Below are 20249 nucleotides of genomic sequence, written 5' to 3' on the forward strand. Positions count from 1 at the left end.
TTGTTGGGCTGCTGTTGCTGATGGTTTGTCACGGCCTACCCTTCTCCCGTCACCTCCTTTCTCGGACTACACGCCCCGCTCCCCCATGTCCTGCAGCAGCAGCTGGAGTTTGGAGGTCAGGTTCGGGGCAAGGCTGGGAGCTCAGTCCTCCAGGGGTTCACCGGGTGCCAGACCTTGACAGCAGCCGCGTCACTTCCGTCCCCACCCACGGCGCAGGAGGGCCCCCCGCTCCGCCTCTGGGTGGGTGTGAGAGGCTGTGGTTTTGGTGTGCGCGCCCCCGACGGCGAGTGACCTCAAGTATCTCTCCATGTGTCTGTCAGCAATTTCTAGGTCATTTTTGGGGAAACATCCATTCGTGTCCTTTGCCCGTGTTTGAATCGGATGCTTTCTCTTTTTGTTGTTGAGTGTTAAGGTTTCCATATTTTAGACTACGTGTTGTTTTTTATTTATCTGTTTTTAAGGTTTTTTTTTTTATAAATTTATTTATTTTTATTTTTCTGGCTGCATCGGGTCTTCGTTGCTGTGCGCGGGCTTTCTCTAGTTGCGGCGAGCAGGGGCTACTCTTCATTGCGGTGCGCGGGCTTCTCATTGCGGTGGCTTCTCTTGTGGAGCACAGGCTCTAGGCTCGCAGGGTCAGTAGTTGTGGCACGCGTGCTCAGTACTTGTGGCTTGCGGGCTCTAGACCACAGGCTCAGTAGTTGTGGCTCACGGGCTCTAGAGCGCACGCTCAGTAGTTGTGGCACACGGGCTTAGTTGCTCCGTGGCGTGTGGGATCTTCCCGGACCAGGGCTCAAACCTGTGTCCCCTGCATTGGCAGGCGGATTCTCAACCACTGCGCCACCAGGGAAGCCCTACATATTGTTTTAATAGGCTAAAAGTATCTCATTAAGTTACCAGAAAGGCTAACCGCAATGTGAAACGAAAGTTCGCGGAGGGGTAGTGATAGAGGAAGTGGAAGGTGGGGCCTCAAAAGGCTAGGTCCCAGCAGGGCTGCTCCAGTCTGGCTTCCTGGAGTGCGTGCTCCGGGCTCTGCAGACAGGAAGGGCCGTGCCTGGTAGAGATGCAGCCCCTTCCGCTCTGTGGGGCTCCCGGTATGTTGCACAAAGAAATGCCGAAAGAGGATTAAGACAACCGTGGCATTTTGTTGTCAAATTAATAGACTTCATTTCTTACAGTAGTTTTAGGTTTACAGAAAAATTGTGCAGAAAGTACAGAGAGTTCCCAAATACTCCCTCTCCCCCTGCCACCCACTTTACTTCTCCTGTTAACACCTTGCATGGGTGGGATTCATCTGTTACAACTGATAAACCTACACTGACACGTCAGCATCACCCAGAGTCCATGTTTACGTTGTGATTCGCTCTTGGTGCCCGTGCTGTGGGTTTGGACGCACACATGATGACCTGTACCATTTCAGTGTCATGCAGAGTCGTTTCACTGCCCTGAATATCCTCTGTGCTCTGTGTTCCCTCCCCTGACTTTAACCCCTGTCCCTTTACTGTCTCCATAGCTTCGCCTCTTCCACGATGCTGGAATCACACAGTGTAGCCTTTTCAGGTTGACTTCTTCTGGGTGTTTCCATGGCTCGATGGCTCATTTCTTTTCAATGCTGAATGGATACTCCCCTGTCTGGGGGTACTGAGTTTATGTATCCATTTTCCTACTGAAGGATATCCTCTTGCTCCCCAGTCTTGGTATTCATGGGTAGCGCTGCTGTAAACACCCTGTGTAGGAGCCTGACAGTAAGGAGGGCCCAGGAGGGCTGGCTGGGCCGGGGGTGCAGCGGGCACACGGGAGGGACCGGCTCCCCGCTTCCTGCGGGGCTCACGTTGCCCTGCGCGCTCCTGGCACGCTCACAGGGGGCCTTCGGCCAGGAGGTCCGGCTCAGGTGCCTGCCCCACTTCTAACTGCCCCCTGGGCACCTGTCCCAGCCTCACAGGCCTCAGTTTGTTCTCCGTAGATCAGAGTCCGGCTCGGTGCCACCATGGCCAGTTTGCAGGGAGGCCCCTCGGTGGTCTTTTCCTCTCATTCTCTCACCTGACACAGGACCTCAGAGCACGGCCCCAAGCTTCCACCCTCCCCACCTGCTGGCCCGCGGCACAGCCTGGGGTCTTGGGCCTGCCCCGGAGACTGCCCTCACCCGGCTTGGGTTTCTGTTCAAGCACCGGGAGCTTCCTGGTTCACACGGGCAGGGGGAGATGGACTGCTTCCCGGGGCACAACCTGAAGTCCCATCACCCAGTCTCAACTGCCTTCCTCGGCGGCTCTAGTTCCAGCCTCACAGTCGCCCAGGTCGTGCGCTTACACGGATGGTTCAGCCTGGGCCCCGTGTCCACCTCCATGTGCCAGAGCGGGTCCAGGCCTCCAGAGCTGCAGAGGCCGGGGGCGGGGAAGGAGTGTCCCCCGACAAAGGAGTCTCTATGGTAAGGGGTGCTCTGTGATGGTAGGTACTGTGTGACGGGGTGCTCTGGGTGAAGGTAGGTGCTCCGTTGTGGGGTGCTCTGTGTGAAGGTGGGTGCTCTGCGTGAAGGTGCCCCGATGCTTCCTAAGACTGCTCAGCCACCTGAGTTCCCCAGACCACATGTGACCTTGACCTTTCCTCATGCCTGGAGCCCTGGGGCAGCTCTTTCTTCCCTTCCTCAGAGGGGTGGGCTGTCCTGGGGGATCGTTTAGCACGGGTGAGCTGTGCCCTTCCGCCTGCCTGAGCTCTTTTCCAACTAGGCCTGACTTTTCCGACTAGGAGTCCGAGTAGAATTTGGTCCAGGAGAGGATCCACGTCAGCAGCCACTGCTCCACTTTGTTTCTCGTGGATTCGCTCGTTCTGCTCATTTCACGTACAGGTGACCTGTGAGCAACGTGGTGGTTCGGGGCCCAGACCCCCCCACACACGCAGTCGAAAATCCACAGATAACTTGACAGCTGGCTCTCCATGTCCGTGGTTACGCATCCGTGGATTCAGCCACTGGCAGACCTACTAGTCCTGCACTTCGTATTTAGTGAAACAAGTTCTGTATAGGTGGAGCCGTGCGTTCAACCCTGCGCTGCTCAAGGGTCAGCTGTGCATGGAATCATACACGCACGACGTGGCCTTCTGCGCCTGGCTTCTCCACTGAATGTGTTTTCAAGGTTCACCCCCAGCCGTAGCATGCGTCAGTACTTCTGAGTCGTTTTCACATAGTGTTTAACACTTGATCACACACACTCTTGCTGTTGGTCTGTCATTGTCTGTCCCCACTAGAGTGGAAGCTTCCCGAGGGCACGGGTTCTGCTCCTAGTCTGTTCGCAGCCTCTGCAGGCGCTGGGAACCTAGTAGGTGCTCGGAAAATAGCTACTTACCGAGTGGCCGTCTCAGGGAGGTCTGAGTCCCGTGCCGCCAGCCGCACTTCCTTCCACCTTCTGCGGGCTGTCGCTCGCTCCCGCCAGCTGTGGTGACATCTGTGCCGCCTCCCAACCCCCATGTGTGGACGAGTTTCCCATCTGTCTTCTACCAGCTTCCAGGAGGTCCTCCCTCCCTGGAGCTCTCACACAGGCGGCTCCAGCATGACCCAGTCTCTCCCTGGCATTTGGGCCCCTCTCCGTGCCTCAGCTTCCTCATCTGTAAAATGGGGACAAGAGAACCTTCCTCAAGGCTTCATGAGGATTGAATAAGCTAACAGGCATCGAGCCACTAGAGCAGCACCTGGCACTGGCACATGGCAAGTGTTTTCTTACGAGAGGTTTGTGGGAAGGCGCTGGTCTGCACGCTGTTGAAAGACAGGCTGTCATTCCAGAAGCCGGGACTGGTGCTGTGTGGCTTCCGGCCATGGGCTCAGCCTCTCTGTCCCTCGGGTTCCTCTTCAGTAACGTGCTTGCTCTTACGGTGCTTGCTCCCTAAGGCGGGCGAAAGGCCTGAATGAGCTGACACTTGTAACACGGAACAGAGCCTGGAAGCGTAGTTGTTAGGACGATTTGTTCGCCCTAAGAGGGCGCATCCACATCGGCCTCAAACCACCCCCGAGTTGGCAGCGGGGAACCGGGCTCCCGGCGCCAGGCCCCGCCCTCCCCGCCCCGAAGCCCCGCTCAGTCCCGCCCCTGACACCAAGCTCCGCCCCAAGCCGCCTCGGCCCGCCTCGCCCAGAAGTACTTTTGTCCACGTCCGGCTGCCGTCCGGCCGCGCGCTCCGCTTCCGCCTTCGCCCACGTGGTTCGGCTCCGGCTCAGTCCGCCGCTCCGTGAGTGGGGCCGGGTCGGGGCGCGCCCCACTAGTCCCGGCGTGGGTGGCCGGGGTCTCCCCGATTCCCGAGGGAGAGCCGGCTGGGCGAGGCGAGAGGACGAGGGGGGAGCAGGAGGGACTGGGGAGGTCAGAGGTCAGCCTGGGGGTCAGGGACGACTTAGGTTATCCGCGGGCGGGGCTGGGGCGTGAGAGGGTCCCGGGAAGGTTAGAGTTCTCAAGGGGTGGGGCTGGAGCGTGGCCGTGGTCGGAGTTAAGGAGGGGCGGGCTGGTGTGTAGGGGCCCCGGGGAGGTTAGGGGTCTAGAGGACCCGGGTGGGTGCGTACCGGGGGAGGTCAGGGGTCGGGCGCGTGCCCCCCCGCCCCTCCCGGGCCTGCATGGGGCTCCCCAGCCTGCGGGCGGCGGCCTGGGCCCTGAGGAGAGCCTGCGGACCGTGGACCCCGCGCCTGGGACCGCGCCTCCTCTGGTAATGACAGTGCACTTGTCCGTGACCCCAGGGTAGCACGCTGACCCCCACTGAGCCCGACTGCATGCCCGGCGAGCACCAGCCCTCATCGCATAAAGTGCTGTCACTGCTCCATTTCTTGGACAGTGAAACCGAGGCCAAGTTGGTGGTTGGGCAAGATCTACAGTTAGCGCCCAGCTGGGATTTGGACTCGGTGGTCAGCCCGGGGTGTTTACTGGACCATGCTGCCACCGTCAGTCTTTCACTGGGCCGCGTCCTTCTGTGTTTTGCTCACACCCCACCCCCCCTCGCCACCGTGTCTTTTCAGTTTGCCCCCCATGGCAGGGAATGGGGAGGCCCCCGTGCCCGTGGGGACCAAGCAGGAGCAGGACAGGAAGGTCCGGCGTGGCTGGCAGGGCGCGGCCAGGATCTGGGAGGAGACAGAGCAGCAGGCGAAAAGGCTCAGGAGCAGCGAGGGTGGAGGGCAGCACAGGAAGCTGCCCAAGCGCAAGGTCGTGCTGCTCGTGGCCTATTCCGGGAAGGGCTACCACGGCATGCAGGTGAGGGCGCCCGCGGGCTGGGCCGCTGTGCTTGGGGCAGGGACCTCGCAGCGACGGTTACCCAGTGAGCCATCTTGGGAAGTGGCAGAAAGAGGGGTCTCATTCTCACCTCCTTTATCGTGTGGGTCCCGTCAGGCAAGATTTAGATTCAGATCGAAGCAGCTTTGAGCCCTGTTTCATCCATGCATTGCTCGGGTGCTTGCGGGGGGCGGGGGGGGGGGAGGTGTTCATGGGTCTCCCAGGGTAGTTAAAGGCCCAGGCCTGCCGATGACCAGAGGCGGCAAGTGACGAGAACTCTCAGTCCGTCGTTTCCTCATCTCTCTGATCACAGTGCTGACTTTACAGGGCAGGAAGAGTCATTAGGCTGACCGATACCGCACACTAGAACTGGGACAGCGCCAGGGATGCTCAGAAGAGGCAGCTGTTACTCTTTGTTAGACACGTGAAGGTGACGGTTGTGGGTACGCAGGCACGTGAGAGCTCCCTGCCCAGCCCAGCCCCGTGACCCTTTCCTGAAAGGCACAAGAGCCCCGGCGCCCCGGCAGATGCACGTAGAGCTTCTTCTCGTCCCTTGTGGTCAGCGGTGTGGCTCTTACACTTCGGTGCCTCGTTCTTTAAACTTCTTGGAGGAATTCACTGCTGTGTAGAGTATCTCACTGAAGCGGAAGTTTAGGAAAACAGTGCCCAACCTTACCAGGTGCTGTGGTCACCTTTACTGTAAATAATAGTAGTAATGAGATACTTTGTATCCTATTTTAGTATTTTTCATTAAGTATAGGGTTGCACCCGTGAAACCAATTTGATGACCTTTGATGACCACGGATGGATTGTGAAATGGTGGAAGCGGTGCTTCGGGCTCACGTAGTGGAACAAATAAACCACCTGCGCTGCTCTTCGCCGATGTTTAAATGCTTTTTTGTTTGAGGGTGACTGATTACGTGTGTTGTTGCCTTATGCGCTGTCTTGAGAATTTTGCCTGTGTCTCTTCATCTTCCGTTTGCCTCAGTGTCCCCATTAGGGGAATGGAGGGGGGGTAGAGAGTGACGGTAGCTCACAGGGTGGCAGAAGGACACAGCGGGATGTGGGGAAGGGTGGTTATCCCCGTTTCTTAATATCCATTCCGATCGCTGGAGGAGCATTTATAGCTTCTTGCTGAGTAAAGGGATTGGACTTAAGCTGCAGTGGGGACCGTGAGGTAGACTTTGGGAAGGACCTGCCCACTGTGGTGCGTCTTGGCGACGTGCTTGTCGCCCTGTGTCGCTTGCTTTGCAGAGATTTTCTTTGACGTCAGGGTGGTGATCTCACTGATGTCGCAGGGTCCTGCAGGCCCTGGACTGTGATTACACTACATCTGCACCCACTAGGTGCTGGCAGCACCCTGGGGTGGCGTCCTCCTCCAGCAGGGGCGCCTGCCTCCCTGTAGCGATGCAGGAGGGCCTGCTCCCTGCTGTGGTGAGGGAGGGGAGGCCCTGGGGTGATGAGGGAGGGGAGTCCCTCTTGGCCGGGTGCAACAGACAGATGGGTCTCCAGCAGGAGGGTGCTGGTCTCACATCTGACAGGTAGGGGGAAATGATGTCTTAGGTGATGCCCAGTGTCAGCTGCCCAGGGTGGGAAGTTTCTAGACTGTGGGTACCCACAGGTGGCTTTCCTGCTTCCCGTGGGTCGGGGGACGAGCTGCAGGGTCTCTCCACGGCCACAGGTGCGGTCCCCACCTGCCGGGTGCGGGCACAACGACATGCCCCTACCTGGATCAGCCACGGCCCAGGGCCCCTACTGTGGTAGTGATTGAGTGAAAAACAAGTTTTCTTCTTCTCTTTTCCTCAGAGGAATGTTGGGTCCTCGAAATTCAAGACCATCGAAGATGACCTGGTGTCTGCCCTGGTCCGGTCGGGTTGTATTCCGGAGAATCACGGGGAGGACATGCGGAAGATGTCCTTCCAGCGCTGCGCCCGGACGGACAAGGTAGGTGCTGTCCCCACATCCCCTGCGGGTGCAGGCAGCACCGAAGCCGCCGCTCTGTGGCTCGTGTTTGCCCTCATCCCACTTTCCATCTTAGCACCTTTATCTCTCAAGATTCTCTTGGTTACAATTGACAGATGCACAGCTCAGACTAGTGTAAGTGGAAAGAAAGTGGTTGCCTCGTGTGGCCAAGAAACTGCGGCATTTCTGGCCCAGGTGTGGCTGGACCTAGGTGCTCAGGGCCACAAGGTCTGGCGTCCTCTCTGTCTGTGCTTTCTCCTCTGTCGCTCCTGTGGGTGGCGTGGTGGCCACAACATCTGCCTTAGATCCATCCATCTCAGGCTCGCGATACAAGTAGGACCGCGTGGCCGCAGGGGCCCACCGTGCGTGTGATGTTAAACTTCCTAGGAGCCACAGCCAAAAGGGAAAAGGAAACAGGTGACGCTGGGTTTTGTTATCAATTTTATTTAACTTAGTGTGTCCAAGGTAGTCGCCTTTCAACGTGTAATCAACATAAAAAGCGATGAACGGGAAACAGTTTCCATTGTGCGTGTGTGAGCGCCAAGTCTTTGGAACCCCGCGGGAGTCGCACGCTCAGGAGTCTCGGGTGGCCGTGACCCAGCACTGTCCATTCATGCTCAAGAGATTGAGTCCTGCTGTCTGGTTGGCTCTCCCACCGTCCCAGGCCAGTCACTGGCTGGTCCCACCCTGGCACATTGCCAGGTGTGGGGCTGGTGCGAGCAGGGGCTCCCCACAAAGGAGTGGAGGGTGTCGCCGAGGCAGGTGGGACAACCAGCCACGGAGAACGTGAAGCTCTCCCCCAGGAGAGAGAAAACCCAAAGTGCCCGTGCACCTGTGAGCCTGCTCTCTCAGACCCGGGCCCTGAATCATCTCTCTGGCCACCTAAGGTCACTGGGAGTCTGTGGTACACGTAGCTTTTTGCAGGTCAGGGTCCTGGGAATCTGAATAACGTTGAGTTTCAAAGGTGCAGCGTCCCCTGGGATCCACAGGCCCAGGCCAGAACCCCGGAGCCAGAGCTACCGCACAGACAGCTAAGAACAAAAACAGGCGCCTGGCAGTCTCGTGGGTGATCCAGTCACATGTTAGCTGGTCCAGGTAAAGAGTACCGGGGCTCTCCGTGGTGTTTGTTTTCTGTTTAACTTTCCCACTTACAGCTCTCTGGTTGTTTTCAAGGCAGAAGAAAAGTAAACACTTGCCTGAGCTAATGAAGACAGCATTTCCAAATATAGGGCTAGCATTTATTTCAGTTTTCACTGTTATTAGAGATGGTTTTATTCGAATATGTTTTCCTTCTTACATTTTGGGAAATCTAGGAAACCTTTGATACTAACATCCCCCTGGATGAACAAATGATGATATTTTGTTAGTTTTTGTTTCATATTAAAAAAAAAAGTTTCAAGGAGCTGTCATTCACTCCCACACATTTTGCCCATTTAAAGGGTACATTCATTGATTCTAGTCCTTTCTCACAGTTGTGCAGCCATTACCACAGCCCAGCTTAGAACATTTTCATCGTCCCCAGAGCTTCCCTGCACCCTTTAGTCATCACCCACTCTCCACTGGCACATCCAGAAAATTCTCCCTTCAGCGTGTAATCAGGGCTTTCCTGGTGGCACAGTGGTTAGGGATCCACCTGCCAGTGTAGGGGCCACGTGTACGAGCCCTGGTCCGGGAGGATCCCGCATGACGCGGAGCAGCTAGGCCCGTGAGCCACAACTACTGAACCCCGCGCGCCTAGAGAGCCCATGTTCTGCAACAGGAGAAGCCACTGCAATGAGAAGCCCGCGCACCGCAACAAAGAGTAGCCCCTGCTCGCTGCAACTCGAGAAAGCCCGTGCACAGCAACAAAGACCCAATGCAGCCAAAAATTTTAAAAAAACCAGAAAAACGTGTAATCAATATGAAAAGATTAGCAATGAGATGTATTTCCATTCGTTTTTCGTGTACTGAGACTTTGAGACCTCATTTCAGAACAGCCATTTTATGCCCTCAGTAGCCACTCGTGGCCAGATGCCTCTGTGTTGGAGGGTGTCTGCCTGGTGAACAGTGGATTCGGCCTGTGTTCCATCTCGCCAGTTTATTTTTTGTCTTTCTTCTTTTTTACAAAAATCTCTCCAACTTTTTATTTGGACAAACCTCAGACCTCCGAAAGTCCCGGGAACAATGAGTGAACACCCTTGGTCTTCCCCTAAACTCGGCAGTGTTAAAACTTTTGCCATATTTGTTTTCCTTTTCGTGCCTTTGAATGGAACCATTTGAGAGGAAGTTGCAGACGTCATCACCCTTCACCCCAAAATATGTCGCGGGAGCAGTGGCATCCTCTGGCAACTGCTTGGTGTCGCTGTCACCCTTGGGAAATTTAACACTGGTACACCGTTTCTTGTTGATCCTGTGTCTAACCCAGGGTTGATGGTTCATTCAGTTGTCATGTCTTTTGAGTTTCCTTCATTTTTTTTTTTAAATTAAAAAAATGTTTTTTCTATTTCTTTTATTATTTCTTTTATTTATTTATTTTTTTGGTTGTGTTGGGTCTTCGTTGCTGCGCGCAGGCTTTCTTTAGTTGTGGTGCACGGGCTTCTCATTGCGGTGGCTTCTCTAGTTGCAGAGCACGGGCTTTAGGTGCACAGGCTTCAGTAGTTGTGGCACGCGGGCTCAGTAGTTGTGGCACACGGGCTCAGTAGTTGTGGCTCACAGGCTCTAGAGAGCAGGCTCAGTAGTTGCGGTGCACGGGCTTAGTTGCTCCGCGGCATGTGGGATCTTCCCGGACCAGGGCTCGAACCTGTGTCCCCTGCATTGGCAGGCGGACTCTCAACCACTGCACCACCAGGGAAGCCCTTGAGTTTCCTTTAAAATGGTCTCGTCACCTCCTTTCTGTCCTTCCTGATGTGATGTTTTGGATGGTCCAGGCCAGTTATTTTGACGAATGTCCTCAATCTGTATTTGTCTGATTGTTCTCATGACTCGATACAGAGTAAAGAAATTTTTCGGCAGGAGTGTTACACGGTACTCTGTCTTCTTTGCTTACATTTAAAAAAATCTTTTTAGAAAGTATGATTGTAGCAAACAGAAAGGTGCATACAGTGTCAGTATAAAGTGAAACGGGTGATTCTTTGGTGAGCGCCCGGATGATCTCCACTCAGGTCCACACGTGGGTCTCTGCCCATGTCCCAGGAGCCCCCTCCTCGTCCACCTTCCGAATCACACCGCTCCCCTCCCCCAGACCTTACTGCCGTATTGCCTTTTATGAAAACTTGCTTTTAGGAAAAAGGTGTAACATACAGATGGTGAACTGTGCTCTTCTTGAGTGCGGCGCTTGCTCAGTTTACCCGTGTCACTAGCACCCCATCCCCACAGGATACCTGCTGCTGTGACTTAGATGGTGACCTTGCTCAGCTCCAGTGTTCTGTCATCTAAGTTGCACTTTCTTTTTTCCTAAGTCCTTGAGAGTCACATCCAGGGTGGGACTTTATCTCCTATCTGCAGGATTTCATGTATTCGTTCCCGTGTTTCGTTGGGCTCTGAAGTTCACTTGTAATATTTTATAAGTTATGTGGCACTCACTCCCTTGGTATATAGAGCACTGTTCTTGTATCTGGTTATTCCCTTCAGATGCACTTCTGAAAGCAGAATTCCTCCACGGACAGATGTAGCGTGCGTGTGGTCCTTCTGCTGAAGAGACCAGCTTGCAGTGTCGGTGCTCCAAGTGCAAGGCCCAGCTGGCCCTCCCATGTCTGCTTCCTTTGCAGGGTGTGTCTGCGGCCGGCCAGGTTGTGTCCCTGAAGGTGTGGCTGATTGACGACCTTTTAGAAAAGATTAACAGCCACCTTCCGTCTCACATTCGGATACTGGGTAAGCCTTGCAGCGCTGGGCTGCACACTGGGTGGTGGCCAGTCTCACAGGGACACGAAATTTCTTCTTTCACCGAATTTCTCTGTTGCGGAGCTAAGGTAACCGAGTGGTCGCTTAGCAGTTGGAAGGAGTGGTTGTGAGTCAGCTGTAAGGAAGGGTTCAGTATTCCCACCTCCTTCAGAAAGGGACACAGCCAGACAGACAGACTTGGAAAGGCCCTCAGTGCAGCATCTTGGTGCTACATGTGCCTTGTTTTAACCAAATGCTTGGATATGAAAGTCCGGATTTGATAAAATTAAAACAGGGGCTATGACTCCCTATGGTAACAGGCCTGATAACGGGATTTGCAGTCTGACCCTCTCTGCCTTTTAAGTGGCATATATGTGCCATTGATAATTAATGTGGTAGTGGGGTGGCTGGGGGCAGCTCTGCTTGCCTTCTGTTTCTCTCTGTCCCATTTGTTTCCCTCTTCTTTTTCTCCCTTCTTTTGGATTAATTGATGTTTCTTATCATTGCATTTCATTATCACCTTGGTTAGCTAATGCGATGACTCGCTATGGTTTTTTTTTAGTGATCGCTTTGCCGGCCCTTAAAGCAAGGGCTGGCAGAGGCTTTCTGTAGAGGGCCAGGTAGTAAACTGTCTGAGGCTTTGTGGCCACACAGATCACTGTCTCTGTTGCATATTCTTCTCCTTTGTTTCTTCTTTTAACCACCCTTTCAGCCTTAGCTCAGAAGTTGTACAGGAACGGCCATGGTTTTAGCCACTGTTTGCCAGCCCCGGGGTCAAAGCATCCATGGGCCAGTTACCACAGCTGCCTTCACGTGAAGCCAGGCCACCTTGCACGCACCTCACACCTGCAGCCACGCACTTGCACCTGTCCTGCTGTCGTGACGTGTATTTCAGGTCTGCCTGTGTCATCACCCGTACACTACAGTGTCAGTTTTTCTTTAACCAGAGAATTAAAAACACTTTTAAATGCTTTTTAAAGTTGGAGTATAATCAGCGTACGGTAAACTGCGTAGTTCATTATACAGTTAAAACGTTGTGATATGTGTGCATACCTGTGAAACCAGCCCACTTGAGAGAGTCACCCTCTGTCACCCCCAGAAGATTGTGACCCTCCCCACGCCCCTCCCACCCCATGCCTCACCGGGCGACCACTGATCTGCTCTCTTTCATTATAGACTGCTTCGTAGTTCTAGAGTTTTATGTCAATAGCGTCGTAGGGAATGGCTTCTTGCACGGAGCCTCTGGTTAAAGACTCCTGCACGTTGTCAGGTGCATCCGGTTTGTTCCTTTCCATTGCTGCGTGGTTTCCAGTTGTTTATCCAGTCACCTGGTGGGGAGCACTGCGGGTGTCTCCAGTTTGGGGCTGTTACAGAAAGACACTGCCATGAGCGTTGGGTACAAGTATAAATAGGGATCTCAGCGCAAAGTCACAACCCTTGTTTTTGGTTACTTTGCCCACTGTTGAATTTAGTTTCTAAATTTTTATTTGTTTATTTATTTGCTGCACCGCACGGCACGCGGGATCTCATTCCCCGACCGGGGATGGGACCCGCGCCTCCTGCAGTGGCAGCGCGGAGTCCTGGCCGCTGCGCCGCCGGGGAGGGCTCTGCATTTATTATTGGCATGACATGGTTTTATTTTTTTTGTCCTGTGGTCCTTCTCTGCCTGGTGAGGATAATTCCCTCCTGAAGACCTTCTCTGGGAGCCAGTCCTCGTAAAGCCCCATGTGATGCCTCTTAACATTCACTCCACGGGAACGTTCTCATGTATGCCACAGGTTGTTCCCCACTTTCGCTAAAATAATACCAGACCCTACACAATTCGCAGCCGTTAGCACTGCTTACGTGACATGACCCAGCAAGGCTGTGTTTCCCTCGTTAGCAGCCCAGCCACGTGGTCGGCTGCCAGCCCCTTTCAGCCTTTTCTTGGCACTTATGTTCCGCACGACAGAAATTAGGTGCACAGAGCATACCTGCGATGCTGTGTCGATGAAATTGGATTCTTAAAGCAAGACAAAACACAAAAATAAGATTACCCCAAATCAGACACGACAGCAGACACAGAAGACGGGAAGGGCGGCGCAGACGCAGCCTTGAACTGGCAGCCCCGGGGCGGGGTCATCAGTCCTTGTAACGTGAAGCCAACGTTGGCCTTTAAGTCACAGCCTCCTTGTGAGGCTGAGTCCTCGCCACCCGGTCTGGGCTTAGCGTGAGGACAGCCGCGCAGCACGGAGCACCGAGGGCCACAAAGCGCTTCGTGCTCCCCAGTTCCCAGAAGCCGCCCCCCGCCACGGTTGTGATTCTTTCAGAAGTTTTCTCTACAAATACAGACATAATCCGTGTGCTTGTATTTTTCTCACAAAGAAATGCACACGTAGTGCTTCGCTTTGCTCTTTTCTCCCTGAGCGGTTAGGAAGCCCGTTGGGAGCCCTGGCCGGGCACAGCGAGTGTTCGGCGCTGCAGCCCCCGGTCCTGGGCACGGGCGCCGGGGCTGCGGGGCTGCTTTCGGCTCGTTCTGCAAACGTCTAAGAGCCGCTGATCGTTTCCCCGTTGCTGGACTTTTTAAGTTGTTTCCAGTTTCTTTTGCTGTCTGAACACATTGCTGTCCCTGGCCTCACCTGCAGGATGGCGTGTGATCCAAGGCTTCTGGGTCGGGGTCACCGGCTGGTGCTTTAGTCCGCATGGGTCCCCCGGGATCCTGAGGCGAGAGCAGGGTGTCCCGCACCTTGGCCGACCCCGGGGTTTGTTTGATAGGGTTTAGCTGAGGGTTTAGCGCACGGAGCTGGGGCCCCCTCGGGCTCGTCCGGGTTCGGCAGGTAAGGTGCCGGCGCTCAGACCTGCTCAGGGTGTCGTCAGTCTGTCCTCATCGCCTCCTCTGCCCCCAGGACTGAAGAGGGTCACGGGCGGCTTCAACTCCAAGAACAAGTGCGACGCCAGGACCTACTTCTACATGCTGCCCACGTTCGCCTTTGCCCACAAGGACCACGACGCGCAGGACGAGACGTACCGGCTGCACGCAGAGACGCTGGGGCATGTGAACCGGCTCCTGGCCTGCTACAGGGGCACCCACAACTTCCACAACTTCACCTCGCAGAAGGGGCCCCGCGAGCCCAGCGCCCGGCGCTACATCCTCGACATGTTCTGCGAGGAGCCCTTCGTGCGCGAAGGCATGGAGTTCGCAGTGATCAAGGTCAAGGGCCAGAGCTTCATGACGCACCAGATCAGGAAGATGGTGGGGCTGGTGGTGGCCATCGTCAAGGGCTACGCGCCCGAGAGCGTGCTGGAGCGCTGCTGGGGGGAGGCCAAGGTGGACGTGCCCAAGGCACCGGGGCTCGGCCTGGTCCTGGAGCGGGTGCACTTCGAGAAGTACAACCAGCGCTTCGGCCACGACGGGCTGCACGAGCCGCTGGACTGGGCGCGGGAGGAGGCTGAGGTCACGGCCTTCAAGGAGCAGCACATCTACCCCACGATCATCGGCACCGAGCGCCACGAGAGGTCCATGGCCCAGTGGCTGAGCACCCTGCCCATGCATGACTTCAGCGCCACTGCCCACGCAGCCGCCGGCCCGGGCGCCAAGGTGGGGCTGGGGCCACGGGGGCTGGGGGTCAGGGGAACCGTGGGGCTGGCGCTGGCCCTTCCAGGAGCTCAGCCAAGCACTTGTGCACATCTGTCACTGTCCGTGGCTAAGCTTCAACCCACTCTGCCCCCTGTCATTGTACCCATTGTACAGATGAGCAAGCTGAGGCACCGAGAGGCCTGTCGCTGCCCCGGGGCCACAACAGTGGGAGGAGCAGGGCCAGGGCATAGGACCTGGTGGCCAGCCGCCCTGCTCCGCGCTTAGTGACGCTGGGGAGGGACATGCTCGGTGGCCGTCGTCCCGTGTGTGGGACGGAGGTGCCGCTGGGACGTCCTCCTCTGGCTCATGCTGCTGGTCAGTTGGCACGTACCTGGCTCCAGAACATGGGCTCGCTTGGCAGGCGCCAGGGACGCTGAGCGGCCAAGCGTCGTTCTCCTCGCCCTCTGGGCGGCGTTCCTGTCCGGGCCCGGGTGCTCTCCTCCGCCTGGGAGGGGACGCAGGCTGTGCTTTCGGCCCCACTGTCCCGGAGCCCTGCTGTCCGATACCGCCCGGGGACCTGGCTCAAAGTGTGATTCATCTGTGAGTTAACTGCCAACCTTATGTTAGAAGGAGAGCATCCACGATTGGAGGTGCTGGAGCTAAAAGTGAACATTTTACTCTAGTTCTCGATTCTCTACCCTGGGGCGAGGGAGGTCCCCAAAGCCCATGTTCGCTCATGGTGTCCCAGCAGGCTGTCAAAGGGTGAGATTCCCACCTGGAGCTCTGGGAGATTTCTTCCCATTGTCTAGATATCTAGAAAAACACTGTCTTCCCTCCCCAGCTGGGCTTGTAAACCCATGTGCATACAGGTAAGGGGGCCAGGTGTAAGAAAGGCAGGGGTTGCAGGTCAGATGGTGAATTCCAAGCAGCGTCGGGGAGGAGACGGGACTTGGTGGAGACTGTGGGAAACGGCAGAGCTCTCATTCCACCGGAAGGGCCCCTGCAGCTCAGCGCCAGCCAGGGGAGGGTGGCCCTGAGTGTTGTCGGAGCTTGCCTTTTCTCAGGAGAAACTGGGATTGCAGACGTGTATGTGAAATAGTCCACTCTTTAAATGTTGGTGGTTATCAATTTTCCCAGCACTGTGAGGCCAGATGGAGCACGTGTACAGATGGGACCTGGGGGCCAGGCTTGCTCTCCGCTTGATTCCCACAGACAGAGAGAGGCCTCTGACCGTCTGCCGTCTCTATATAGCGCCGAGGGGCTTGTACTTGACCAGCTTTGCAGTAGATCAGTTTTATGTCCCCAAGGTCACTGAAGCCTCCGGGAGCTGGAGGAGCCCAATGAAGACCCGCTCTGGTCCCCAGCCCTTGGCTTTGCCCGTTCAAGACAGGTTCTTGAATCAGTGAAGAGGAAGACGGGTGAGGCTGAGCCTCGCCCTGGGCAGCCCCTGTGCAGGAGAGGGCCCCCGCCGGGCGGAGCGCTCCCCACAGTCATTCCCTGTCTGCTCTCGCTCTGCAGGTCCCCCGCCCCCTGGAAGGCAGTGATGGCGACAGTGACTGAGCTGGCCCACGACACCGCACGCCGGGACCCGCCAGCCTGCTGCTGGCGGCATGCCTCGCCCAGACGGGACGGCCCGCGCGCGGCCTCCCCAGCTCAGGATCCTGAGAGCTGCGTCATTCTGAGTTTCCGTCACGGGGAGAACCTGCCGCGAGTCTATTTTCAGCTCACGCGTTGACTACACACAACTCAGCACGTAAAGACACTATTTTTTTAAAGAAGCGATTTTCTTATTAAATAAGTACAAACCTTGCTTAGTCACTTCTTTGACCTTTTTCTCGGTCTTTTCCACGGGTCTTTCACCGAGAGAGGTGCAAGGAGCAGCGTGCGCTGTGTCAACAGCAGACCGGAGCGGTGGGAACGGGTGACCTGGTGGGGGCGCGTGGCTGGGCGAAGGCTGGAGCCGGCGGGACAGCGGGCGGCTCCTGGCAGGACTGGCTGCCCGGCTGTCAGGGTGGGGCTCGGCGGCCCGGCGAGCGGCGCAGACCAGAACAGGACAGGGGGGCCATCGGGCCAGGGGTAGCAGTCCCCAGCGCTGGAGGACACGGGCTCCTTGTGGGTGTCCACCTGGCCCCCTGCGGCACGCAGCTTTCATCCTGGTCCGTGCATCCCTGGCGCCGCCTGTATTCCGGGCGGGAGGGAGGAGGGAGGGCAGAAGGAAGGGGCACATCGTTGACTGTCCCGTAGCGAGCCCTCCTGGACGTCCCGCCGCCAGCGACTTCATCCCCTCGCTGGCCAGAGGTGTGTCACGTGGTCACGTCCAGCTGCAAGGGGGGCAGGGAAATGCTTTTATTAAGTGGCGCCCTGCGGAGAAGGGGACGCTCTGTTACCAAGGAAGTCGGCAAGTCTGCTGCAGGAGACGCGTGGTGTGTGTGCACATGGGACGCACGCGTGCACGTGCTGTGTGCCCACGTGGACGCACGTGTGGTGTGTGAGCAGTTTGTGCACGTGTATTTGTGATGTGATCGTAGGTGATGTGTCTGCATGGGTACGTGTGCACGTGTGATGTGCAAATGCCGTGTGGTGGGTTGCACACGTGTGTACAACGTGGCTGGGCAAATCCCCTCGAGGGAGCACTGTCTTTCCGAGAACAGGGCGGGTGGGGCGAGTAGAATCGGCAAGACTGGCAGTGCCGTGGGGGAGAGACCAAGTGAGGTGTGCCTTTGGGTCCGAGAAACCTTGCCGAGCGGCTGCCGCTGCCGGGTGGCCTGCGGCTGGGACAGGAGGCAGGGTTCGAGGCCGACCTGGGCTTTGGGTTTCAGGAATTGAGGAGCTAGCTGGGCCATTAACAGGTGGCGTGATTGGGAACAGGATGGGCTTGCAGGAGAAATCCTGGGGCTTGACTTTAAGCATGTTAATTTTACCTGTGATAGGGCTTTTAAAGTCACTTCCCAGGGCAGAAAGTAACCTAAGCACTGCTGGGATCGTGGGGCTCTCCCCATGGAAGGTTACGTGGTCTTGGTTTCAGGGTCAAATTGTAGACAATTCCCAAGTGTGACTCCAGGCAATTAGTGAGTGAGTCTTGTTTTGTTTTTTAGCAAAGAACAAACTCCTTTCTTTAAAAAGAAAAAATTAATTTTGTTTGTTTATTTTTTTGGCTGCATCGGGTCTTAGTTGCGGCACACGGGATCTTCGTTGAGGCATGTGGGATCTTTCCTTGCAGAGCGCTGGCTTCTCTCTAGTTGCGGGGCGCGGGTTTTCTCTCTAGTTGAGGCGCGTGAGCTCAGTAGTTGTGGTGTGAGGGCTTAGTTGCCCTGCAGCCTGTGGGATCTTAGTTCCCCGACCAGGGATCGAACCCACGACCCCTGCATTGGAAGGCAGATTCTTTACCACTGGACCACCAGGGAAGTCCCTGGGTGACTCATTTAAATCACCTTGGAGGATCCATGGGTATGTGATATTTTAAAATATGTACTTGGAGGGAATTCCCTGGTGGTCCAGTGGTTAGGACTGCACACTTCCACTGCAGGGGGCGTGGGTTGGATCCCTGGTCGGGGAACTAAGATCCTGCATGCTGCACGGCACGGCCAAAAAAATAAATAAAATAAAATGTGTACTTGGAAAAACAGAGTACAGAAAAACAGAAGTTGCCCTCCCTCCCTAATTCCCAGTATCTCTCCATAGGCCCCTACTCGTTTTTCTTGTGACTTCCAGAGGTCTCTGTGCATATATGAGCGTGTTTGACCCTTGTCTTCACACAGACGGTGGCGGTCTTTGCCATCACAAAAGTCTGTGTCGTTCTTGCTGGTGGCCCACAGTGTACGCAGTCCATACCACTCAGCCTGCTGGTGGACGTGTGTCCAGCCTGTGATTTTGCACACAACGACCAGCCCTATACATCCTTGTCCACGTGTGAGCATCCCGAGATGCTGACTCGGTGGTCTGGCGGGTTTCTAATGCCTACCTAATTCTGACAGCCCCTGTCCGCCGTAGAAGCGTTTCCTTGCATCCCTGCCAGTATCATATGACTATGCCTAGTCCCCCACTCTCCACAACATCAGGGAGCAAACCTGATCTTGGGGCCGGCCTTCTTCTGGGTCTCGTGCCCCTTCCCTGAGTGGGGAAGCACACTCAGGAAAAAGTTAGAGTCAGGGGCCTGCATAGTCGGGGTCTCAGTTGTGAGCAACTGAGACTCAGTCTGGCTGATTTAAACAGAAAAGCGGGGCTCCCCTGGTGGCGCAGCGGTTAAGAATCCACCTGCCAATGCAGGGCACACGGGTTCGAGCCCTGGTCTGGGAAGATCTCACATGCTGCGGAGCAACTAAGCCCGTGTGCCACAACTACTGCAGCCTGCGCTCTAGAGCCCGTGCTGCACAACAAGAGAAGCCACCACAATGAGAAGCCCGCGCACCTCAGCGAAGGGCAGCCCCCGCTCAAACGAAGACCCAACACAGCCAAAAATAAATAAATAAAATAAAAAACAAAAACAGAAAAGCTCTGTATCCCCCCGATGCCGGAGGGCAAGCAGACACAGCCAAAAATAAATAAATAAAATAAATTAAAAAACAAAAACAGAAAAGCTCTGTATCCCCCCGATGCTGGAGGGCAAGCAGAGCCTGAGTTGGTACCTCCTTCCCCGGCCCCAGCCCTCCTGGCTGAGGGACGAGCTTGGCGGCCCATCATGCCAGCCTTCCCCGGCTGCCCCGCAGATTCCCACATCGGCCAGCATGTAAGATGTGCACAGGAATCAACCATCCAAGAAAACAGTGGGAAAATCATTTAAGCGTTTTCTTTTTAATTGAAGTGTAGTTGGTTTACAATATTCTATAAGTTGCAGGTATACAATATAGCGGTTCACAGTTTTTAAAGCTTACATCTAAGCAGTTTTGATCTGTGTGTATTGAAGCTGCAGTTTGAGAGGGTCTAAGAGGGAAAACGTTACAGGCTGCTTCTGGAAACGGAAGCCACTCTGCAGATTGAGTTGGGCAGACGTTTTCCACAGGACATGTCGGGCTTGTGCATTGTTGGAGGGGCCTAATAACCTGGTTTGGACTGGGTCTCCTGGAATGACTCCCAAAACAAGACAGAACTGACCCCCCGCAAGGCACCTCCAGTTGCTGATGCTGCCTCTGGAGCCGAGAGGGATGGGAGGCCCCAGGACCCCCAATAGCCCCACACTTGGAGATGCGTTCTGGCAGGCCCAGAGCTGCGTCCAGGGTCAGGGATTCCGGTCAAGAAGCCACCCACCACCGGACCTCCCTTACAGGAGAGACTCAAATTTGTCAACTCATATCCGTCAGCAAGTGCAGCCAGGAGCAGCAGGAAGGAGGGCACCTCCCCGCCACCCCCAGTCACGCAGAGGCAGCAAGCGGGAGGGGCCCACGTCTTGGCTGGGGCTCGGGCCTCCAAGGAGTCTGGCAGGTGTAGTTTTTAACTTTCCAACGTTGCTAAGTAGGAGGGTGGAGTGAAGATTGAAAGGGCCTCCCTACCAGTACTTAGAAACATGAAATCACTCCCCTCTTTCATCCAACTAATTTGATCCCTTTCATGTCCCTCTCCTGTCTCCCTTTTATAGTCAAGTTTTACTTTCTCTTTAGAATTTTTTGTGTGTTTATATCAGAGAGGATACTTGCATCTGCATTTTG

The 20249-nt window shown here is 55.6% G+C and overlaps 1 protein-coding gene across 2 annotated transcripts; it reads left to right on the forward strand.

Annotated features, from left to right (window-relative positions):
* Window positions 1-4149: 4149 nt before the first annotated feature.
* On the forward strand, window positions 4150-16407 carry PUS1 (pseudouridine synthase 1). Of its 2 annotated transcripts, none has more exons than XM_079942722.1 (6): window positions 4150-4209; window positions 4982-5213; window positions 7038-7175; window positions 10940-11042; window positions 13937-14628; window positions 16126-16407. In XM_079942722.1, the coding sequence occupies exons 2-6, from the start codon at window positions 4992-4994 to the stop codon at window positions 16165-16167; spliced, it is 1197 nt and encodes a 398-aa protein (XP_079798848.1). In that variant the 5' UTR covers window positions 4150-4209; window positions 4982-4991; the 3' UTR covers window positions 16168-16407. The 2 variants fall into 2 exon arrangements, with proteins under 2 accessions (XP_079798848.1, XP_079798847.1); XM_079942721.1 differs by lacking the exon at window positions 4150-4209 and adding an exon at window positions 4229-4674.
* Window positions 16408-20249: the final 3842 nt, after the last annotated feature.

Source organism: Stenella coeruleoalba (genome assembly GCF_951394435.1).
Source record: "Stenella coeruleoalba genome assembly, chromosome: 14".
Classification (NCBI taxonomy): domain Eukaryota; kingdom Metazoa; phylum Chordata; class Mammalia; order Artiodactyla; family Delphinidae; genus Stenella; species Stenella coeruleoalba.